At 48.5% G+C, this 24,939-nt stretch overlaps 1 protein-coding gene across 1 annotated transcript; it reads left to right on the top strand.

Annotated features, from left to right (window-relative positions):
• Nucleotides 1-18,771: 18,771 nt before the first annotated feature.
• On the top strand, nucleotides 18,772-24,052 carry LOC100279295 (Cell division control protein 48 homolog C). The gene is made up of 10 exons (NM_001320443.1): nucleotides 18,772-19,616; nucleotides 20,239-20,852; nucleotides 21,209-21,361; nucleotides 22,226-22,342; nucleotides 22,424-22,528; nucleotides 22,722-22,787; nucleotides 22,871-22,935; nucleotides 23,020-23,221; nucleotides 23,509-23,652; nucleotides 23,769-24,052. Exons 2-10 carry the CDS (start codon nucleotides 20,598-20,600, stop codon nucleotides 23,814-23,816), a joined length of 1,155 nt encoding a protein of 384 aa, NP_001307372.1. The 5' UTR covers nucleotides 18,772-19,616; nucleotides 20,239-20,597; the 3' UTR covers nucleotides 23,817-24,052.
• The last annotated feature ends 887 nt before the right edge of the window (nucleotides 24,053-24,939 follow it).

Consider the following 24,939-nt stretch of genomic DNA (forward strand, 5'->3'; position numbering starts at 1 on the left):
TCTGACCATCTGTCTGCGGGTGATAAGCTGAGCTGAAGTTCAAATGGGTGCCCAAAGCTTCTTGTAGCTGCTGCCAAAAATGAGATGTGAACTGTGTTCCTCGATCTGACACTATCTTCTTCGGCACACCATGAAGGCAGACTATCCGTGACATGTATAACTCAGCTAACGTTGCTCCGGTGTATGTTGTCTTCACAGGTATGAAATGGGCCACCTTTGTTAAGCGGTCCACAACCACCCAGATGGAATCATAACCGGCCCGGGTACGAGGTAGGCCAACTATAAAATCCATCCCGATCTCATCCCACTTCCACTGAGGAATCCGCAATGGCTGCAACAATCCGGCAGGCCTCTGATGCTCTGCTTTGGTTCTTTGACAGCTATCACAGATGGCGACATATTCTGCGATCTCTCTTTTCATGCCATACCACCAAAACCTCCTTTTTAAATCCTGGTACATCTTTTCGCTTCCCGGGTGTATGGAGTAGGCTGTCTCATGAGCTTCCTTTAGGATCAGCTCCCGAATAGGTTTGAGGTCGGGAACACACAATCGGTCCTTGAACCATATTACTCCCTCTTCATCCTCTCGAAAGTCTTTGCCTCTTCCTTCTAAGATCAGCTGCCGAATCTTGTTGATGTTTTCATCATCCTTCTGCCCTTCTTTGATCTCCCACTCTAGGGTGGGCTCTAACTCCACCGTTACTCCTTGCGTACTGTTTAGGAAACCAAGGCTCAGTCTGTCGAACTCTTTGGCTAACTCATACGGCATCGGGTACGATGCCAACATATTAACTTGACTCTTCCTGCTCAGAGCATCTGCAACAACATTGGCTTTGCCTGGATGGTAATGTATCTCCAACTCATAGTCTTTGATCAATTCCAACCATCTTCGCTGCCTCATGTTTAACTCTGACTGGGTGAATATGTACTTCAGACTTTTATGATCTGTGTAGATGTCGCATTTCTGTCCATACAGGTAATGTCTCCAGGTCTTTAAGGCATGAACCACTGCTGCCAACTCCAGGTCATGTGTGGGATAATTTTTCTCATGGATCTTCAACTGTCGAGATGAGTATGCTACAACTCTTCCTTCTTGCATTAGCACACATCCCAATCCGGTGTAAGAAGCATCGCAATACACTGAAAATGGCTTGTGAACATCAGGCAGGACTAACACAGGAGCTGTAGTCAATCTACTCTTCAGTTCTTCAAATGCTTCCTGACACTTTTGGGTCCACTTAAACTCAACTTTCTTCGCCAGTAACGCTGTCATTGGTCTAGCAATCTTTGAAAAGCCTTCGATGAAACGCCTGTAATATCCAGCCATTCCAATGAAGCTCTTGATCCCGCGAACATCCTTCGGTGCTTTCCAGTTCAGGATATCTGCTACTTTCTTTGGATCCACTACTAACCCATCTTGATTTATGATGTGACCCAGAAACAAGACTTCATGAATCCAGAACTCGCATTTGCCCAACTTGGCATACAATTGATGCTCTCGAAGCCTTTGCAGTACCATCTTCAAATGCTCTGCATGATCCTCCTCACTTTGAGAGTATATGAGAATGTCATCGATGAACACTACCACAAACTTGTCTAGATAATCCATGAACACACTGTTCATCAGATACATAAAGAAGGCTGGTGCATTTGTCAAACCAAAGGACATAACTGTGAACTCATATAACCCGTACTTGGTGATGAATGCTGTCTTCGGTATGTCCGAGGGTCGGATTCTGAGTTGATGGTAACCTGATCTCAGATCTATCTTCGAGAATACACTGGCACCTCTGAGTTGGTCAAACAGATCTTCTATTCTTGGCAAAGGGTACTTGTTCTTAATAGTGACTTCGTTCAGGGCTCTGTAATCTATGCACATCCTTTTGGTACCATCTTTCTTCTCTACAAACAACACTGGAGCGGCCCAAGGCGAGGTGCTTGGCCTGATGTAACCCTTCTCTAACATCTCATCTATCTGCTTCTTGAGTTCTACCAGTTCTGGTCCAGACACTCGATAGGCCCTTTTTGAAATGGGGGCGGTACCAGGGATAAGCTCTATGGCAAATTCAACCTTTCTCTCGGGTGGCATGCCCGTTAGCTCCTCGGGAAACACATCCGGAAAGTCTGACACAACCTTGATAGCCTCGAGCGGGTTAGGCTCCTTACTACCAACTGAAATCTGGTGACAGACTCCCTCTTCTGATTTAGGCATCCATAGCTCGGCCACTACCTCTTCTCCTGACGGGGACTTCAATGTTACGGTCCTCTTGTCACAACTAACATTCGCCTCATACTTCATTAACCAATTCATCCCTAGAATAACATCTATCCCGGGGGTGTCTATTACTATTAAGTCACTGGGGAATCCTATCCCCCTTATTTCCACCATTATATTTGAGCATATTTTATCTGTTTGCACCTTGCCACCAACCGAATTAATCCTCATGGGTGGCATCATTGCCTCTACTGAGATGTTATGCAATTCTACCCAGGTTGCAGTGACAAATGAATGAGTTGCACCAGTATCAAATAGCACTTTTGCAGGATGAGATTCGACTGAGAACATACCTACTGCCACATCTGGTGCATCCTGGATTGCTTCGGCCTCCAAGTGGTTCACCTTTCCACGGTTGTACGCTTGGTTACGATTGCCTGCTGCCGGCTGCAGTACACCTTGCCTTGTTGGAGCATTGGGGTTGGTCTGCTGCTGCGCCAACTTCTTTGGGCACTGCATCGCCCAGTGGCCTTGTTCTCCACAGTGGAAACATCCTCTGCCTCCTCCTTGTGCTGGGGCTGCTTGGTTGCTCTGATTCGCTGCTGGGGCAGGAAGGCGAGGTGCCTGGTTGTTCTGCTTCTGATACTGATTACTTCCCTGCTGGCTGTGCTGACGATACTGCTGCTGCTGCTGATAATGCCTCTGAAACTGCTGCTGATGCGGACGCTGATTCTGATTCTGGTATCCCTGTGGGTGACCAGGCCTGCCTTGCTGAGACGAACTGCCCGAGAAACGTGGACGGCTGATGCCTCCGGACTGGTGTCCACTCATCTTGCGCTTCCGATCTTCCATGTCCTTACGCTTCTTCTCGGTCATAACTGCCCTGTCGATCAGGTGCTGGAAGGTGGGGAAGGTGTGATTCATCAGCTGGTAATGCAGGGGATCCACCAAACCTCTCATGAACCTGTACTGCCTTTTAGCATCAGTGTTGACGTCTTCAGGTGCATAACGAGACAGCTGCAGAAACTTGTCTCTGTACTCACTAACAGACAGGGGTCCCTGCTTCAGAGCCAGAAACTCCTCCTTCTTCACGATCATCCGTCCCTCTGGCACATGGTACCGACGGAAACTCTCGCTGAATTCCTCCCACGTGATGGCTTCAGGGTCAGCATGGGTGGCGAGGTAGGACTCCCACCAGGACTGGGCTGCTCCCCTTAGCTGACGGGGACCATACAGAACCTTCTCCCTGTCATCACATTGGGCGGTGCGCAGTTCCCTTTCCACTGCGCGCAGCCAGTCTTCTGCATCCATGGGGTCAGCAGAATGGGCGAAGGTAGGAGGGTGCCCTCTCATGAACTCACCACGCTTATCCCGTGGCATCTGGGGCATCTGCACTTGCAATTGGGGTTGGGGTTGCTGTTGAGCCTGCTGCATGGCTGCCAGAGTCTGCCCAATGGCCTGCACTGCTTGAGTCTGCATCAAAAACATCTGCTCCACTGACATCGGGGGTGGTGGGGGAGGTTGCCTCTGTTGTTCCTCCTGCTGGTCATGCTGCTCTTGCTGAGCACGCCTGTTGCATCGGCGCCTGTTGTCAGACATCTGTGGAAGACATTCATACATCAGCATTGATCCTACAACCCTTCAGCATAAGAAAAGAGAATACAGAATTCTTCATGACACTGAGTGAACAAAGGGCTTCACTGATCCTCATTATGATTCAACACCGCTTCTTAGATAAGAAGGAAAGTGGAGGCAAATGGTTTCCCAACTAAGCAACTGACTTCATTAACATTACTAGCTAGGCCAAACTGCAGGGGAAACCCACAGGTTGGCAACAGTCATTACAAAGATTCAAATCCAGCACAAGTTCATCATAACAAGCAATAAAGCAACTGATAAGCAAACTAAACTAAATGGAAGCAACTGATAAGCAAACTAAACTGACTACCTAAGACTGGGACATCTGACTTAAGAATTATTACAAACTCCGACGCTAACGATCTAAGGATCCAGATCTATCCTGGTCTTACAGACAGGGGAACCATAAGTGTGGTGACCACGTGGCGGCGAGCGGTATGGGTGCTGAGTCCCAACAGGTGCGGGAGAACCACTCTCCTGGTGATGGCGCTCTGCCAGCTCAGCACGCAACCCCGCAATCTCCGTTCGAGCCCTGCTTAGCTCGTCCAGAGAGTGGTCCAGCTCAGTGTTAAGCACTGCGACTAGGTTGACTGTGCTGCTCAACCTAGGGTTAGCCTCACCAATGGGTGAGACAACCACACTCTCTGTGCTGCCAGTAGGGCAGCGGGGGTAGTACCGAAGGTTAAGACCATCGGCCACGCCACCGAACAGAGAACAGTACTGGGAGAGTGCACGCCGTGCTGCATCCTGCATAGCCGCCTCCGCAGTGTCCCTCTCGGAGATAGAGTAGTGCTCCGAAACGGCCTCCGCACCCCAGAGGTCATCCTCCGGACGACGAACTAGGCAGGTAGCCTCCCAGCGGTCCGGGTACCTCCCGCGACTGTGCTGGTAGACTACACAACGATACTCGATCGACCAGGTGTGCCGGTCGAAAGCCTGGCGCAGCAAGGTGTCGAGTGCGTCGTGGAAGTGACAACCGCGAGCGGCGTCACGGGTGATGGGTCGGGCGACCCATCCTTCCGCCTCCTGCGGCTCAGAGGACTCCGTACTGTGGTCTGAGTCGTCGTCGTCGGGATCTCCTCCAGTAGCTCCTACAACAGCCGGGACGTCCCGCGGTGGTGCAGGGGGCGCCTCCAGCTGGGCAACAGAGGAACGGGGCCTCACGGACTCCACCTCTCGCTGGGGTGGGGAGGAAGAGCCCTGCTGCTCTCCGTGCTGGCGCCGGCGTTCCTGCTCCTCACGCAGACGATGGTGCAGCCTCTCCAGGTGACTCGACTGTCCGGACACGGTGCGGTGCAGAGGACGCTCCGCAAGTCGAGACGGCAGGAAAGGAATCACCGACTTACGTGCAGTGTGTCTAAGACGAGCCATCTACAAAAGACACCGTAAGCACAAGAGTAAGAGCAGAACTAATATGACAAGTGAATAAACCAAAGATAGAATAAGATAAAAATTTTAACAAGGTATAGTATAGATAGATAGTAAAACATAGGGTTGGTCGAGGTGACCGACTTTTGAAGTAACAACAGAGGTCAAGGTGAGAGGGAAGGTCAATAGTCCTTAGTACGACCAGTGCTACTCTAGGTCAGCGGTCCTACAGTCAGCACGGCTTTGATACCACTTATGTCACACCCGGTTTTGGAAGGTAAACCGAATGTGAACCATGTACGTGCCAGGATCAGAACTCACGTACACAGCGATTACATAAATGAACATCATCGCACAATGCTCGAATAATAACATAAAAGAGTACTTAACTTATTACATCACAGAGTCATAGACATCAACATAGTCATCGTCTTAACAGGTAAATCAAAGTACTAGCGAAACGCAGTAAAGAAAAGGCCTCCACAGGCAGCTGACTGGGGGTTGCCGCCAACCCACACCTAGAATTCGTCGTAGTCTTGGAACTCCTGGAAGTCTCCTTCCACGACTTCGCCTTCTCCTGAGCAGTGGTTGCAATGTGGACAACCTGGTGTTTTGTGGTAAAGCAAGGATGAGTACACATCAACGTACTCATCAAATGTCCCGTTTGGCTGAGGTGGACTAGCTTTATGTGGGGTTAGGCTCAAGCAGTTGCTTTTAGTTGGTCAGGTATTTATCATTAGTAGAAGCCAGATTTTAGCATTAACCAACCCGTAAACCATTTCCTCATCGAGGAACAACATCATCATAGTCGAACCAAAACCATAACATAATCCTTGTATCTCGAACCATCTGTATCTCTAATCAAAGAGGATCCCAAGGCTGCTCTTAACCGTGAGCACGGCTGATATATCAGTTTCACTACCCTCTGCAGAGGTTGCACACTTTACCCATGAGTCATGATTCCCTTTCTACCCGGGGAGAGCTAATCCCCATTGACCACTTCCTAGGTGGTCCGGCAGGGCATCACTACGTAGCTTTTACAAAGATTCCCTAGAGATCATAGCTGCCCGTTAGGTTTCTCCAGTTTGATAAACACAGTACCCCTCCCCGCAGGAGAGTGACTAACAAAGAGCAAAACGAAAGAACCTCGGCACTCAGCCTCGGCAGAGCAAGCACTGTGCCTGGACCCCATTGACGGCACGACGGCTAAGCAACTACACCTCTAGTTCATCTAATTAATCAGCTAAGGGCATCCCATTTCACCCTCATGGTTGCACTGTTATCCCGGGTGGTCTCTCAACGAACCAGTCCTTACGGAGAGGTACTCAGGAAACAGCCTGAGCCCCCTAGAGTATCACAAGATCATCAACATCATCAGGATAACAGTATCATAAATAGTCACATCATGTTCATTGATTAAGTTAAGGCAATAGCAGAGTGCTAACCATAACAACCCAATAGGTCATCAAGGACAAAGTAAAGTGTAAAGCTAGTCAATCCTTAGGTTTCAAGTAAGTAATGCGGGATAGTAAGTTATAAATGAGTAGGACATAATGGGACAGAGGACACTTGCCTTCACCAAACTGCTGATCAGGGACTTCCTCTGCAACTGCCTCGGGAAACACAGACTGCTCGTTGTCTACGTAAAGCAATCATTCACACTATGCACTTGGGAAAATAACAAACAAAAACAAAATACCAAACATATGCAGCAGAGAGAGGTCACATGTTCATAACAGAAAAGGGATAGGCACTCTGGTGTTCTCTAGGCCTGGGGTAGAGGACTATACAAAATGAGTCATTATCCACTACTCAGGTTTAAGTCAGTGGTGGGATTAAATAATTATCTGGTTTAAGTTCCTAAACTTAAGTGTTTGAGTCCATAAACTTAAGTGCTCCAACTTTTATTAAAGTCTACTTTCTTTTATTTATCTCAAATAGGGTTCCCATAACATTAACTTTATCCTGATGATTAACCATTAATTGGGACATGGAAACAGCAGGGAAACATTACATAAACAGATAGATAATAATATTATGAACATTTTGCAATTTGAAGCACCTAATTTGGAGTTCATATGACAAAGTTATGAATTTTACAAGTTTAGGGGTTAAAATTATACCCTAAGGACCTATTTTGAATTAAATAAAAGGTCCGAGGACCTAACTGCGAGAAACCAGGGACGGCGGGCGCAATTTCCAGAAAACAGGGGGGTTCTTTAAGAAAATGCGCGGGCGAAGGGGTATCGGGCGCTTACAGCCGTTGGATCTCAAACGGACGACCAGGATTAGATCCTGCGGGCGGGCGCGCGGGCGCGCGGCGGCGTGAGCGGCTGACAGGCGGGGCCGGGCGGGCAGCGCGGGCGCGGGGCTGACAGGCGGGGCCCAGTTGGCAGCGCGAGCGCGGGCGACTGGCAGGCGGGGCCCAGTTGGCAGGGAGGTGGGGCGCGGGGGAAACAGCTCTGGGCCGTTGGATCTCAGGCGAACGGCTGAGGCTGGGTTCGGGCTATTTGAAACAGGGCCGTCCGATCTAAGATGGACGGCGGAGATGGGGCGGCTGGCTCCTGTCTCCTTCCCCAGCCAGCTGAGGCGGCGGCGCCCGTCCCGCGGCGGAGAACTCGCCGGAGACGAGGGGCGCGGGGGCCCTGCGGGTCCCCGGGGCGACCTGAGTGGCCGGGAAGGTTGGGGAGGGCGCGGGGAACCTTTTGGTGGGGACTAGGTCGGGGCAGGGGCACCGGAGGGGGGCGGTTCGCGGTGGAGCGGCTCGACGGTGGCGCTAAACTACTCCGGCGAGGAATTAAACGCGATAGAGAGCAAGACAAAGGCCAATAGGGGCGGGAGAGGTCCCTTACCTCAAAGCGGCCTCCGGGGACTCCTCGGTGGCGACGGAGACGCGACGGCGGCCCGGGGCGACGGTGGCGGCTGCACGGAGGACGGCGGGTGAGCGCGGGCAGAGCGAAATAGGGAGGGGAAGGGGAAATTGGTGCGCGTTCCGGGTTGCGGACGTCGGGGCGAAGCTCACCGTGGCAATGGACACGGCGGAGCTCCAACGGCGGCCGGGAACCGAGCTCGGAACGGCGGGGTTTACGGCGGCGGCGCTCTGGCGTGCGCACAGCGAGGGAGAGGTGGAAGAGGGGGGGGGGGGCGGTTAGTGCGCAAATGAGGGAGGGGGAGATGGCGAGCAAGGCTCGGGGCTCAAGTGGCCGAGGGCGAGGTGGGGCGAGCCCCACGCGCGACGTGGGCGCGGAGACCGCGGCACGCACGGCGGCGGTTACGCGAAGACGGAGAAGCTGACAAGCCGGGCCCGCGGCGCAGAGAGAGAGAAGAAAGCGGGTGCGGGCGCGAGGAAAGCGGGGCTGACGGGCCGGGCCCACGGGTAGAGAGAGCGAGGGAGCGGGCGCACGCGCGGGGAAGCGGCAGCGCCGACAGGTGGGGCCGGGCGAGCAGAGAGAGCGGGAGGCGGGCGCGCGCAAGGCGGGCCGACTGGGCCGAAAGGCCGAGGGGGCGGGGAAAGCGGGCTTCTTTTCCTTTTTCTTTTATTTTGGTATTTGTTTTCTCTTTTCTTTTTATTTTCTCTATTTGATTCAAATTCAAATGAGCCACAAATTCAAATTAGACCTTTTGAGAATTATGCACCAAACAAAAGTGAAATCTAGGGTTCAACATGATGCAACAATTCATACTCCCTTGGAGTTTGAGCTAATAGACTATAGTTATAAATAAGATAACCACTTTTCTCCTATAGAAATGAGAGAGAGGAGATTGGGGAAGGATGAGAAAAGGGAAGTAACACCTGAATTTGTGAATATGAGCAAAGAAATTTTATACCCCCAAATTCAGGGTGTTACAGTGTTGATTCCAAATCTAATTGAATCGAAGTCAATTGATAACCGATAGTTTGAATGCCTTTGAGAATGAAATCTTTTATTGATGACGTACTTTCCAATTACAGAGTACAACATTGATCCGATAGCTTTTGAGGTCTTGCTAAGGGTAAAACTTTCTAAGATGCTTTATGTTCCATGAGTTCCCTACTTCCGTACCATCCCTTTGAGTAAGGCATATGATCCTGACCGAGTGACCTCCGACACAACGAATGTCCCTTCCCATAGTGGTGACAACTTGTGTCGTCCTTCCCCCGTTAGAATTCAGCGAAGGACCAAGTCTCCCACTACAAAGGATCAATGTCGTATAGCCTTATCATGATAGCGCCTCAAGGTCTGCTGGTATCTGGCTGACTGAATTACTGTGTTCAATCGCTCTTCCTCCAGCACATTAATATCCTCTAGCCTGGTAGCTTCTGCTTCAGCTATGCTTTCGAATACTAGCTTGGGTGCCCCAAACCTGAGGTCGACAGGTAGTACTGCCTTAGAACCATAGACCATGAAGAAGGGGGTGTTTCCATGCAGAGCTCGACTGGGTTGAGTTCTTAAGCTCCAAACCACATAAGGTAACTCTCTAATCCACTTTCCTGTGAACTTTTCATTCTTGTCGAAAACTTTCTTCCTGAGTGCTTCCAGTATCATACCATTAGCCCTTTCCACTTGGCCATTAGCTCTTGGGTGTGCTACTGATGCATACTTGATCTGGATGCTCCGTTGTTCGTAGAAATCAAAGAATTCAGAGCCAGTGAAGTTGGATCCTAGGTCAGTTATGATGCTATTTGGTATCCCAAACCTGAATATTATGTCTTGTATGAATTCCACTACCTTGGCTGAAGTTAGAGAAGCAATGGGTTTGTACTCTATCCATTTGGTGAATTTATCGATGGCGACCAACACGTGAGTATAGCCTCCTTGAGCTTTCTTGAAGGGTACAATCATGCCCAGTCCCCAACACGCAAATGGCCATGTTACGGGTATGGTCTGCAGTTGCTGTGCCGGTAAGTGTTGTTGCTTTGACAAGAATTGGCAAGCTTCACATCTCTGGACTAACTCGGCTGCATCACCCTTTGCTGTTGGCCAATAAAAACCAGACCTGTAGACTTTCCCAACCAGAGTTCTAGATGCTGCGTGTATTCCACACTGTCCGGCGTGAATCTCATCTAATAGCTGCTTCCCAGTAACCGAGGAAATGCACTTCATGAGGACTCATGTCGCACCCCTTCTGTACAGTGCGCCCCCTATGAGGGTGTAGTGGGCCGACTGTCTCACGATGCGTTCTGCTGTAGCCTTATCATCTGATTCTTCTTCATTCTTTATATATCTGATGATAGGCTCTCTCCAGTCGTTAGAGTCTGACTCTGGCTGGCTCAAAGTGTTGCACTCTTCCGCCTGATCTGAGGGAATACTTGGGTGTGACACTTCCTGGACAAAGACTCTGGGTGGGACCTGGGCTCGACTGGATCCTAGCTTCGACAATGCGTCTGCTGCTGCATTGTGATCTCTTTCCACGTGATGGAATTCCAACCCTTCAAATTTGTCTTCCAATTTTCAGATGGTTGTACAGTACTTTCCCATAGAATCAGTCGAGCAATCCCAGTCTTTATTTATCTGGCTTATGACCACCAGTGAATCTCCGTATACCATCAACCTCTTAATGCCTAGTGATATGGTGATGTTCAACCCATGGATCAGAGCCTCATATTCTGCTGCATTATTTGATGCTGGGAATAATAGCTGAAGAGCGTACTTGAGTTGTTCACCTCTAGGGGCAATGAAGAGGATTCCTGCGTTTGCTCCCTGCAGTTTCAGCGAGCCATCGAAATACATTCGCCATACTTCAGTAGCCTCCGGGTTGTCAGGAACTTGTTGCTCGGTCCACTCTGATATGAAGTCAACTAGTGCTTGAGTCTTTATTGTTGTGCGAGGCTGAAACTCTATGTTGTGAGCTCCCAGCTTGCAGGCCCACTTGGCTATTCTTCCGATGGCTTCTTTGTTGTAAAGAATATCCCCTATTGGAAACCCGGTGACTAATATGACTTTGTGGTCGTCAAAGTAGTGACGGAGTTTGCGAGCAGTTAGAAGAACTACGTACAATAGTTTTTGAACTTGGGGATACTTCTTTTTAGAGGGTCCCAAAACTTCACTGATGAAGTAGACCGGATGTTGTACTAGATATGTGTGTCCTTCTTCTGCCCGCTCGACTACTAACGCGGTGCTCACCACGTGAGTCGTGCAGGAGATGTATAACAACAGATCTTCTGTCAGCTGATCTGGCGTGGCTCGGTGTGGTGGCTTCAGTGCTGGTGGCGTGGTCAAGAACTTCTCCAATGCATCGAGAGCTTCCTATGCTTCTGCGATCCACTAGAACTTGTCCACCTTCTTGAGCAATTTGTAGAATGGTAAACCTTTTTCGCCTAGTCTTGATATGAACCTGCTCAAGGCTGTCATGCATCTAGTAAGCCTTTGCACTTTTTTCTGTGATCGTGGTGCTTCCATTCTCATGATAGCCTTGATTTTTTCCGGGTTAGCTTCAATTCCTTGGTGGTTGACAATGAATTCGAGCAACTTCCCTGTTGGTACTCCAAAGACACATTTTTTCTGGATTGAGCTTCCACCGGTATCGCCTCAGGCTGTTGAAGACTAGCTGCAAATCTTCAATGAAGTTTTCTGAGTTTTCTGTTTTGATCACCACATCATCAACATAAGGTTCTACCTGCTTGCCCCAGTGATCGGCTAAGCATGTTTGAATAGCTCTCTGGTAAGTCGCTCCAGCGTTCTTGAGGCCAAACGGCATGGAGGTGTAGCAGAAAGCTCCAAACGGGGTAATGAATGCAGTTTTTTTTCATCTTCTTTTGCCAGGCTGATCTGATGGTATCCAGAGTAGCAGTCCAGGAAGGACAACATAGAACATCCGGCGGTCGAATCTACCACCTGATCTATTCTAGGAAGTCCGAAGGGATCCTTCGGATAGTGTTTGTTGAGATCTGTATAGTCGACGCACATGCGCCAATCCACTTTATTCTTTTTGAGTACAAGAACAGGATTTGCTAGCCACTCAGGATGCAGTACTTCTCTAATGAACCCTGCTACGACTAATCGAGCTAGCTCGGTGCGGATAGCCTCTCTCTTGCCAGGCGTGAAACGACGCAGTTTTTGTCGGATCGGCCTTGCCTAGGGATAGACCTTCAGTTTGTGCTCGGCCAGTTCTCTCGGGACTCCCGACATATCCGCAGGCTGCCATGCGAATACATCTCGGTTATCTTGCAGGAACTGGACAAACGCGCCTTCCTATTTGTCGTCCAGGCTGGAGCTGATGATAGCAGTCTTGCGTTCATCGGCAAACCCAAGGTTGATTCTCTTCGTCTCCTCAGTCGGCCGCATAGAGGTCACAACTTGAGCTTCATTCGTAGGTATCGCGAGGTCTTCCTCAGGCTTTGAGTTTGTCTATGCGGAGGGAGTCGTCAGTGGTTTGGTGGTGAGGGCCGCCTGAATGGCCACTCAGAAACATTCCGCGGCGCCTTGGAAGTCAGCGCGCACGGTGATGATCCCTTGTGGTCCCGACATCTTCAATATCATATATGAATAGTGTGGAATGGCCATGAATTTCGCCAATCCTGGCCTGCCGATGATGGCATTGTATCCGTAGTCGAAGCTTGCTACCTCGAACCTCAGGAACTTGGTTCTATAGTTTTCCGGAGTTCCAAAGGTGACATGTATGTAGATGTGTCCAAGCGGGTATTCTCCTTCGATCGGCACAATGCCGAAGAAAGGAATGTCTGACTCGTGGAGCTCTTTGAGTGCAACTCCCAAGCCTAAGAGTGTCTGGGGGAAGGTGACGTTGATGTTGCTTCCCCCGTCCACCAACACCTTCTTTACCCTGCTCTCTCGGATCACCAAATCGATGAGGAGCGGGTACTTGCCTGGATGATCGAAGTTGAGCCATTAATCTGCCCGAGTGAAGGTGATCGAGCGTTCTGACCACCGATAGGGGCGAGAGCACTGGTGGTTGCCACCAGTATCTGTCGATCGTTGAGCTTCTGCTGCCTTTTGCTCTCTTGTGACCTGTGTCCTCCGAAGATGACGTTGACTTCTCCATCGACATGCGGGAATGCTTTGCCTCCTCCCCCTTCCTACTGCTGAGGTTGTCGAGGTTCTCTGGGTCCTCCTCGTGGTGGGGGAGGTGGTAGAGGTTGGAAGGGTCGGCCGTTCCTGACAGAGTGCTTGAAGTCTCTGTAGTTCCGGAGGGTGTGGCGCATATCTTTGTGGTACGGGCATTGGGCGTCGAGGATGTTGTCCAATGTTTGTTCGCCTCTGCGGGGTGCCCCTCGGGTGCGAGAGACGGGTGGTCCAGTGGCGTGGACCTCTTCACGAGGCCTCTTCTCCCAGCGCTTGTCGGTTTGCTGGTTTGCGTCACGCCGTGGTGCAGATGGAGCAGGCTTCGTTCCCCCGATGAGGTCCTGAGCCCGTTCGTCGGCGGTGATGTAGAGGTCCGCCTCCCTGAACAACTGCTCGGAAGTGGTCGGTGCCTTTTGTAGTATGGCTCGGACGAAGGCCGAGTCATTGGATCCCCAGTAGAAGTCCTCGATCACTACTGCTTCAGCGACCTTGGGAATACGATTTCTCATGGTCTGAAACCTCTTGAGGTACGACCGAAGAGTCTCATCCCCTCGGTGCCTGATGGATTTGAGGTCCCACGGCTGCGCCGACTTGTCGGAGAGGGATTGGAAGTTAGCGATAAAACACCGACTGAAGTCGCTCCAATCGTCGATGCAGTGCCGGGGTAGGTGTCGTAACCATTGCCCAAGGACGATGGGCAAGTATGCAGTCATCACATCTTCAGTTGCCCCAGTGGCCCGGGCAGCGGTGGTATAGACGGCCAACCAGCCTCCCGGGTCCTGCTTAGGCTCGTATTTGTCGATGTTGGAGACCTTGAAGTTTGGGGGCCATTGAATGGCCCTGAGACGCGGAGTGAGCGTAAATACTCCACACGTGTCCTCCTGTCGATGGTCGTGGTGCCGGTCCCGGGGAGGGGAGTTGCTGACGTGTTGTCTTGACCGTCCCAGGGTTGTGCCACCAGTTGAAGCCGTTGTGGACTCAACTCTAGTGGCCTGACTTTGTGCAGGAACGCCATGATCCCGATCGTACTCCTCTTGGCGCTGTATTTCGTTCTCATGTCGCTGCTCGCGTGAAGCGTTGATGGAGCTCCACGCGTTCCGCCGACTGTTGATGGCATGCCGTAGATCGCTCGGAGGATGAGCGAGAGACAGAAGATGATTAGCTGCCCGGGTGAGCAGCCACCGATAGCCTTCAGCGTCTGGAGTCCGGGGGAGACCATCGGCTATTCGAGCCAATACTCCCTTGACCTCACTCGGCGTGTTCATGGCGCGGGTGAATTCAGGGTTCAAGTTTTGCGCGAAGAGAGGGTTCTCTCGGTGTAGCCTCACATCCTGTTCAGCTTGCTCTTGAGCCTACCGACGATTACGTCGGCGGGAATTCCTCCTTTCCCTAAAGACTCGTTCGTCAGGGGTTTCTCCCACTTCTGAGATCTCATCTCGAGACACAGGCTGCGCCGGGTCTCGTTCTCCAGCTTCATGGTGTCATCAAACATTCCGATGTCGATTCCTTCGTCGGCGAGCTTCTCGCTGAGGGGGTTCTTCCCTAGGCATGGTTGGCTCGTCATCGGAGATGGGAGACGATTCCACTCTTCCCTCGATGAAGAGGACATCGAGGTAGAATGGGGTTGCTGTGGTGACAAGCTTCTTTCTGTCCTCCTTTGAGGGTGAAGGCACTAGAAGAGCAGCTTGGCGGGTCTCTATCCCGTTTGCTTCTTTTTTTCCTTGTAATCTGTGTCCACCTTTCTGTGGATGAGGTGGACAACGGGGTTCTCCGGGTAAACAAATTCTCTCCTCCTGGCTTGCAGGAGGTAGTCTTCGCCCGGAGCGCTGGAGGTTGCGTTATTTCCTGCTTTGTTCTAGCTTTTACGAAGATTTTCGAGGAAGGCTTCTTCTCCGGTGGATCCGCTATACGATGCAGAATTCCTTCTTCGTCTGCCACAGATGAGATGGTTCCGAAGCAGAACATGGATCCAAGACGGAGAGCGATCTTATGCTGGAAAATGATGGCCATTGAGCTAGCTTGGATCAACGACACACCCCCTACCTGGCGCGCCAGCTATCGGTGTTTGGGACCCGACCGCGCACCTGGGGCTACCCCTTGAGGTGCTTTTGGGTAGGACGATGTTGCCGACTGTAGCTCGATGGTTCGTGCTAGGCGCACGAGAGACGATAGATAATTTTCTACAGGTTTGGGCCGCTTGGAAAGGCGTAACACCCTACTTCCTGGTGTGGATATTTATGTGGTGGGTTATAGGGGGATTCTCTAGTATGGAGGATGCTAGAGAATGGAGTAGATGGCTGATGAATGACCTGTATTTTGATGGGGTGCCCCCTAGGCCTTATATACTCGACCGTGGGGCGTTACATGCGAGTATGATAACAATGTACACCTAAGTAATAGTGAACCAACTGAACTCATCTTCCTATAATCCTGCCAACTTATCCTCATTTAGTTCCGACGTCTGAGGGCGCTGCGTGGGAGAATTGGGTCAATGCTACGGATAATGCTTAAATCCAATGAGTCATCTAGGCCCGAGTCTATCTGATCTTGCGTCGATCCATTCCGTCAGCAGTTCCTCCCCTGGCCCACGAAGGGATGGCCTTGCGAAATAAGGGGCCCAAATATCTGTCCCCGGGGGATATCTGTCCCCCACAGTGAGTACATATCATTTGCATTCTCATTAGCAACCATTTCAAAAGAATTTAATTTTTTCATGGCAATATGATATCTTTCCTCACGTTCACTTTTGGTTCCTTCACGTAGAGCACAAATATCTAACCACAAATTATGAGCATTTTTGTGATTTCTTACTCTATTTAATACATCCTTGCAAAGGCCTCTAAAAAGAGTGTTTTTAGCCTTAGCATCCCATTTTTCATAATTATACTCATCACCTAAAAGATTTGTGGGATCTCTAGGTTCGGGGAAACCTTGGGTGGCGGCTTTATAGACACCAATGTCTATAGCCTCTAAATAAGCTTCCATACGAATTTTCCAATAAGGAAAATCGTCACCATCAAACACGGGAGGAGGTCCATCCCCGTCGGACATCGCTACTCTAGCGGTTAAGCTAAACTAGGAGCAACTAGGCTTTTATACCAATTGAAAGGATCACGATGCCCAAGAGGGGGGGGGGGTGAATTGGGCTTTTCTAAAATTCCAACAAAAGTTAAACCCTAAGCATGAGCCCAACTTCACCCAACTACTAGCAATAAATAAATACTACTAGATGAACAACAACCCTAAGTCATTACTACAAATACTAGCTAAGCAATTGCATAAAGTGAAATGCTCAAAATAAATGCGGAATGTAAAGTAAGGATAAGAAGACTCCTCCAATTTTTTTACCGAGGTATCGAAGAGTCGACACTCTTTCCTAGTCCTCGTTGGAGCACCCGCGCAAGGGTATCACTCCCCCTTGGTCCTCGCAAGAACCAAGTGCTACCTATGAGATGATCCTTTGCTACTCCAGCGCAGTGGATCCCTCACGACCGCGTACAAACTTGAGCCGGGTCACCAACGAGTCCTCCGGGGTGATCACCGCACTCCAATCGCCACCAAGTCGTCTAGGTAATGCCGATCACCAAGAGCAACAAGCCATAAACTTTCACTTGACCAAGAGAAGCCTAATGCATGTGGTGGGTGCTCTAGGTGGCTCTCATGCGCACTAATGAGGTCCTAACACGAGATTATGATTTTCTAATCACCTCACTAGGCTTTGTGGGGCTTGCAATGCACTAGCAATGAATACACTTGAATGTGGGCAGCAAGACACTTAATGTAGCTGGTGGAGAGGGTATAAATAGCCCCAACCACCAAAACTAGCCGTTACTTAGGCTGCTGCGCACTGGCTCATCGGATTGTCCGGTGCGCCAACGATGCGCTGCAACGGCTAGCTAGTTCTGACAGCTAGCCGTTGCTCTGACAGTGCACCAGACAGTGAACAGTGCACACCGGACAATCCGGTGCGTACGCTAAAAATCGGCTCTGCGAACTCGTTGCTCTCGGGTTTCTCCGGGGCAGAGGGGCTGCCCCGGGGCAGACTGGCCCCACTGTCATGTGTCGCACCGGACAGTACGGTGCCCCTAAGACAGCAAAACCAACTTTTTTCCTTTGGTTTTTCTAACCCGATTTCGTTCTAATTCATGAGTGTGTTATAGAGTGACACCTAGTGATAGTTGTGAGTGTGAATGTGCACCAACCCTACACTAGAATTCTCTTGGTCAAACTACTCATCCACAACCCCTCTTTATAGTACGACTAAACTAAAAGTAGAAGACCTAAACCTATACCAAGTGTTCACAACTCCTTCGACACTCGGAATATGAAGACCTTCATCTTTTGATTCGCCTTTTTCAGCCGTCGCTTCAAGTTCTCATATGAGGGATTATTTTCACCATTGCAACGCAACCTCCTGTAATGCGACCTAACTTACCATTTACTCTGCAAAACACACGTTAGTAATATATAATCTTATATTGTCATTAATCACTAAAACCAACCAGTGGCCTAGATGCTTTCAACCAACTCGCCCCGTACCCGCGTCGACGAGCATCAATTGGCTCGCGGCTACAACCGTGGGGCGGAGGCAGCAGGTTGGGGAGGAAGAATAGGGCGAAGGCTGGGAAGACAAATGGGACGTCCGACGACGGCGAAAACGATGGTGCGCACATGCTATGAAACGTCCTCATGGACGTGTAATAGCCACTGCGCGGGTCGGTGTCGAGGCTGGTGTCGGATGAATACGGTGAGGAGGCGCCTTCTCCCACGTCCTCTGCCGAGAATGGGGTGGCGCGGAGGCGGAGGCATGAGGGGAGAGAGAAAAGAAGCAGGATGGCAAACGAGGTGGCGACAACTAAGGAGAGGATCATCGTTATCGTGCGGAGGTATAGATGCCAAATGGGCCATGCCTGACAGGCTGGCCCAAGGCACGACCCATTTAATAGTTCTTGGGCCAGCCCGGCACGAGCGTCATGCCGTAGCCTCAGCCCGTAGTGATGACCCGGCCCGGTACGATTATATATTTTTTATTTTATAAAAAATCGTATATATACAATTTATATTCAATATTAAAAACACATGAGCATGATGTTCTACTAGTTAGACGACTTCATCCAGTGTCTCCCGCTCTTTTTTTATGGCATGGGGTTCGAACCCCACCTCCCGCACCACTTTTTAATATTTTACGCTGATTTAACTAAATGGTCCAACGGGCTAACGGGCCGGCCCGACACGATCAGCAGGCCGACATGCCGTGCTTGGCCCGGAGCTGCGGGCGTCGGGCCTAGCGGGCCCATGCCGGGCCGCCATTTGGACATGCGCAACATGTTAATTTGAAATAGATGTGAAAGGTTATTTGTAAAAAGATGACGTGGAACGATCGTTGAAACTGTTACTTTAATATAGTAGAGATAAATAAAAAAAGTTTATTGGTAAAAGATGTGGTGGCATAAAGATTGATTGTGGGCCTCTCAGAAATTCATTTGGGCTTTCTTTGAGCAACACAAAGCCATTAGGGTCTGGCCCGTTGGATTGGACACTGCCATTAGGGTCTGGCCAGTCCCGCTGCCGCCCCCTCCGCCTCTCTCGGCCGTAGTCGCAACGCTGTGTCACGCCGCACATGGCGAAGCGCCCGCGCCACGCCGGAAACGGCGCCGGCCGCTCCCAGCTGGCGTCATTCGAGCGGAAGCTTCACGACCTCATACTCAACGGCGGCCTAGCAGGCCCCGGCGCCTCCGCCGAGGACATCGCCAACACCCTCCGCATCCACCACCCTAAGTTCCGCCGCCTGAAGCACGGCCCCTTCTTTGCCTCCGTCCGCCGCGCTCTCACCTCCATCCCCATCCCCTCCTCCTCCGATGACGACGGCTCCTCCGCCTCCCGCTGCCGCCACGACGCCCACACCACCTCCTCCGCCTCCGTCTCCGACGCCGCCGCCCACCCGTCGCCACCGGCCCCCGCCTTCGACGTTACCAAGTCCACGCTCTTCTCCCATTACGCCGCTCAGACGCGCAAGCGGAACCAAAACCAGCAGCTGGAGATCGAGGTCACAGCGGAGAAGCCGCGCCGCCTCATCACGGCCGAAGGCGGTGGCGGTGGCGACGCGAAGCCCGAGGCCGTCCCGGCTGCTGAAGGGTTTTGCAGAGAGGACAAGGGACCCAGGTTCGCCGACCTCGGCGGGATGGAGGCGGTGATCGAGGAGCTCATGATGGAGGTGGTCGTGCCCCTGTGCCATCCGAAGCTGCCGCACCGCCTTGGAGTCAGACCTGTCGCGGGGCTGCTGCTGCACGGACCACCCGGCTGCGGAAAGACCACCCTTGCCCATGCCATCGCTATTGAGACTGGCGTGCTGTTCTACAAGATATCTGCACCGGAAGTTGTATCTGGGGTGTCTGGTATGCTTTCTGATTCCTTGCATCAACATAAACGGGGAGAAAGCTTGATGCTTTGCTTGTGTTGAGTATTTGGACAAATGGGTTTAGGATGGTACTCATGTTTGATTCTGAATATATGCTGCCTGTGCCCTTTGTTTGATTAGATATCATCAGTGCAGGCTGTAAAATTAATAGTGCTGTCAGCCTTGCAAGATGTGTAACATACTGAACCTAGATGTGGAAGATTGGTGTTCCTAGCATTTTGCCAATCAAGAAATTGATTAAAAAATGAGTTCTGTTTAGGGCTTGTCAATATCTGGACAAGTTTTTGCTATTATCAGTGTAGTGCTCAATAAGCCAATAGTATGTTGTTACTAGCAAGCTATTACCAAATGTTAAACTTGGTTAGCCATCATGAAATCAGAATCATACTAAATAGGTGCTGAAAATTTCAGATGTGAGGAGGTATTTCAGACAGAGCTGGTAATGGTATTGATCCAGCTTTGCAGCTGGCTTAGCCAACAAATTGGAGGATATATATTCTCTTTTTGTGGCTACACATTCATTCGTGCACAAGGATAAATTCAAATTCTCTGTCAAGATTCATATGGAAGCTCACTTCAATATGCCTATGTTCTTGCAGGAGCTTCTGAGGAAAACATCAGAGGCCTGTTTCAGAAGGCCTATCGGACTGCTCCCTCGATTGTATTCATTGATGAGATAGATGCAATTGCATCCAAGAGGGAGAATCTGCAACGAGAGATGGAGCGACGAATAGTTACTCAATTAATGACATGCATGGATCAATACCACCAGAATATTGGATCGGACACTGGCAATTTGGATGCTGAATCATCTGAATAGAAACCTGGTTATGTTATTGTAATTGGAGCCACAAATAGGCCTGATGCTGTGGACCAAGCTCTGCGAAGGCCAGGAAGGTTTGATCGAGAGATATCTCTTGGTGTTCCAGATGAGAATGCACGAAAACAAATACTGAAGATGCTTACTCAGCATCTTCGACTTGAAGGCGAATTTGACTTGTTCAAGATAGCTAGAGCGACACAAGGTTTTGTTGGTGCTGACTTGAAGGCATTAGTGGATAAAGCAGGGAATCTTGCAATGAAGAGAATAATTGATAAAAGAAGAATTCACTATCGCCGTGAGCATGACGGGAATAGCAAGCATGACTGGTGGAGGCAACCTTGGGATGAAAGTGAGGTGGAGGGCCTACATATTACTATGGATGACTTTGAGGTATGCTTTGCAGTTTGCACTATGAACAGCACATGTCCATTAACTATGATTATTCATCCATTGTAGCTAGATTTGGATTGTACCTTAATCCATTTTCCCCAGAACCTTTATATTCTTATTTTTATAATCTTCAGGACATGTATTTCACCAATACCCCCTTTGTACCTCTAATTTCGTGCTGTGTAAGCTGCTACGTTTTGCAACATGACCGATTTCTTTTCTTTTCTTATCACCTTCATGTTTGTATTATTATATCATATATTGTGGGCATGCCTTTTTATCTAGTTATATTCTGTTAGAATTTTATCAGATTCATGGATTCACATTTATAATAATCTTCACTTCACTTGCTGAAGGAAGCAACAAAAATGGTTCAACCATCTTTGAGAAGAGAAGGGTTTTCTTCTGTTCCTGATGTCACTTGGGATGATGTTGGCGGTCTTGATTCATTAAGAAAAGAGTTTGACCGCTGCATTATTCGTTGTATCAAGAACCCTGAAGACTATGAGGTGACTGCTGAATTGAAAATACTGTCTCGGAGAAGTTTATTTTACTTTTCTTACTTCTGTTTTTTTGTCTATTATTCCATCAATTCTTGTAGTACCATAAAAGTTAAGATCACTTAATAATTTCTCAATAGCAGTGTTAATAAAGTCATTAAATGCTTGCATAGGCGTGCTTTGGCCATAGCCCATAGGCATCTAATGAAAGCGGGGTGAACTTTCAGAACCCATAGATGGTGAATAAAACAAGAGACGGGATGGGGTTTGGATGGCAAAATGTTTTGTTGGGCTGTGATTGCATCTATGCTTACATCATGTTGTACATGTTGCTCGATTTCGCCATGGGGTCATGCACGCAGTTAAAGCAGAAATGGGGCACCATGGTGGGGGAGTTGATGGCGGTGCCAGTGCGTGCAGATGGATCAGGCATGTTGTGCCAAAAAAAAATTTTGGGGGGGGGGGGGGGTGGGGGCAGGCTGGGTGCACACTGCACAGGCAGAGAGGCAGCATGACTGTGTGAGAATGATGCTTGCCTGCTGGGAATTGGTAGTGGTAGGGCATTGATGGCTGTTATGTTGTTTAGATGGGCTAGTAGGTTGTTAAGACATTTTTCTTCATTTCCTATTTATTATTTAATGTTTATGCAACTAAATCTCATGATATGCAGCTAGTGTGTAAATGCTCGACCACATTTAACCTAGGTTTAGGCGCTAGACGGTCGCTTAATGCCTACCTAGTGCCTTTTGGAACCTTGCTCGATAGGTTCATACACATCCATACTGTTTATTTTAATTAATGACTGCCAACCTTTTGTGAAAGATTTATACAATCGATTATTTTTCATGTGCTCTGTGTTTCCTGTCTTTCTAGGTATTTGGAGTGAATATGCAAGCTGGCTTCCTGCTGTTCGGTCCTCCTGGTTGCGGGAAAACACTAATAGCAAAAGCAGTGGCACATGAGGCAGGAGCCAATTTTATTCATATAAAGGTAGTTGATGTTTTTTTTTCATTCCAGCTTTTCAAAGTCATATAAAGTAGTTCTAAGATTTTTCTTTTTCTGGTACATTAGGGGCCTGAGCTATTGAACAAGTATGTTGGGGAGAGTGAATCAGAAGTTAGGAAAATATTCACTCGTGCACGTACTAACTCTCCATGCATCCTATTTTTTGATGAGGTAAGATCTCGCATGTGGCCTGTCATGTAATACATTATGTTGAAGAGAACCTGTATCATTTGTTTCAAACAAGTTTGGGTTCGTTTGATACATTTACTTGTACTTAATTATCAAGGAACATATTGTGTTGGAGTCTATGAGAGCTGTTTCTCTTGGTATGGTGTTCAAGTTCTTATTCCATATGATGTGGCAGGTTGATGCTTTGACAACAAAAAGAGGGAAAGAGGGAGGATGGGTTGTTGAACGTCTCTTAAATCAGGTTTTGAGTTTTGTACTAGTTAGTGTGCACTTGCCTCTTCATTCCTTTTGTGTTCTGTGTTATTCATATTCTTCTGTTTGCAGTTACTTATCGAACTTGATGGTGCTGATCAACGACAAGGTGTCTATGTGATAGGAGCTACGAACAGGTAATTGTCAGCAGCTGACGGGTCTAGTAGTTCACATGTTTATCCCTGAATATATAAGATACCTGCAGCTCCTTTCTGGTGTAGGATTGATGTGATAGATGATGCTGTTCTACGGCCTGGTAGATTTGGAAAGAAACATTATGTACCTTTACCTGGTGCACACGAGCGGGTTTCAATATTAAAAGCACATGCTCGCAGCAAGCCCATCTCGACCGATGTTCATTTGGATGCACTTGCACGTCGTGCCGAGTGCAACAATCTCACTGGTGCTGACCTAGCATCACTGGTAATATTTGTGATATATCATCGAACCATTCTTTTGGAAGTTGTCCAAACACAAGCACTAGTGCTTCTTCAGTTTGCAGAATGTAGCATTGTTTTCTCTCTCTCGTATTGTTACCTTTTGCTTTGCATTGAGATGGGTGCTGGTGAATTCAACCTGACTTAGTTGACAAGCTAGCTGCATCGTAATAATTAATAGCAGCGCTTCTTTCATCGGGTCAACGAAGCACTTGCAGAACGTTTTACCAAAAAAGAGAGAGAGAGAAGGGAGTGATGTGCTTCTTTCACCAGGTCAATGAAGCAGCCATGGCAGCATTGGAAGAGCGATTAGAGTTCATTGAGAACGGGACATCCTCAATGGGTTCATCTTGTTTGATTAAGCTCTCACACTTTGAGCGTGCTCTATCGAAGATCAAGCCATCAGTATCTGAACAGGTATGTGCAAATGTCAGTTTCTGCAGGAGAATGACTTCCTGCACTGCCAGTTTTTTTTCTGCTCAACATTCTGCTACTGTTTCTACCTTTGATCTTGTTCCTTTTTTTTGGCGCAGCAAATTAAATATTACGAGGCGTTGTCAAAGAGATACTCGTCAAACTGAGGTATCACCACGTCTCCATGACTCCCATCCATGGTTCGTCAGTGGTTGCAGCTTTGTATTTTTGGTGGTGGTGAATGGTGATGAAATTCTACAGTTGTAGAAATCATTTTAGGTTTTGCTGCCTACAGGCAAATTTTTGTATGGCCTTAAGATACATTATACAAGGATGAGTAGTACCACAAATATGTCGCAGTTAATGCTATCGAAGGCCTCCAGTCGTGGAGCGCATTCCCCCAGTGTGCTGGTGTCTGTCCGATTAAACTTGCTCCCTGGTTTGGTTGAATGGTGATCAAACTTACTGGTTTGGTTGAGTGATATAAAGTTTGCAGCAGGTTTAAACATTAAAATGCAGATGATAGACGATATATGAGTCACTGGATTTAGAAATTTATATGAAGGTCATAGATGGATTGCTAATTTTAGATTTCAAGTAAAATCGTATCATACATATTGTTAAGTTGTAGAGGGAGCTGTATGTGCTTTGTATAATGTGGATTTATGTTTATGACCTAAATATTAATTTTATAGGATATATGGAGAATATTTAGGAGACTAGCATTTACTTCAAGACAATGCTTGAAATGAAATAATTGAGGAAAACCAAGTTTTGTTTGATCCTTCAAATCGAGCATTTCTCTAAAGGAGTATTCAAACCTTAGAGATGTTTGGTTTGAAGAATCAATTAATTTTAGATAAAGTGGTACATCATGAGTCTATTCTATAAGGGGGTGTTTGGTTTGAGGAATCACTTCATCCAAAATGTGGTGGTGCATTATGGGTCTATTCCTCAAATTTGGTGGGATGACCTCATTCCTCATATTAGTACTAATTAAATAACTATAAGGAATGAGGTGATGATGAATCAACTCAATCTATTCCACAAACCAAACAAAAAAAGTGAGAAGTAAGAAGATGATAGACTAGCTCATTACTCAAACCAAACAGCTTATAAATTTAGTGGAATGAACTCATTTCTCATGTTACTAAAATAAAAAGCGCACTTTATGCGTGCTACAGTGACCATGTCTATAATGATAATGTTGGGTAGCATAATTAGGGGTACCTGAATTATGCCCCTAAGCATATCTAACACATGAGGACCAAGAGATCATAAACAAAAAAA

The sequence above is a fragment of the Zea mays genome, chromosome 6 (assembly GCF_902167145.1).
Source record: "Zea mays cultivar B73 chromosome 6, Zm-B73-REFERENCE-NAM-5.0, whole genome shotgun sequence".
Lineage (NCBI taxonomy): Eukaryota > Viridiplantae > Streptophyta > Magnoliopsida > Poales > Poaceae > Zea > Zea mays.

What these genes read in the sequence shown, in the direction of transcription:
- LOC100279295 (NM_001320443.1), top strand. Translation starts at nt 20,598, where the DNA reads ATGCTTACTCAGCATCTTCGACTTGAAGGCGAATTTGACTTGTTCAAG. An exon ending in GCATCCTATTTTTTGATGAG is followed by an intron (nt 22,529 to 22,721) that starts GTAAGATCTCGC and finishes ATGATGTGGCAG; the next exon opens with GTTGATGCTTTGACAACAAA. An exon ending in GTGATAGGAGCTACGAACAG is followed by an intron (nt 22,936 to 23,019) that starts GTAATTGTCAGC and finishes TTTCTGGTGTAG; the next exon opens with GATTGATGTGATAGATGATG.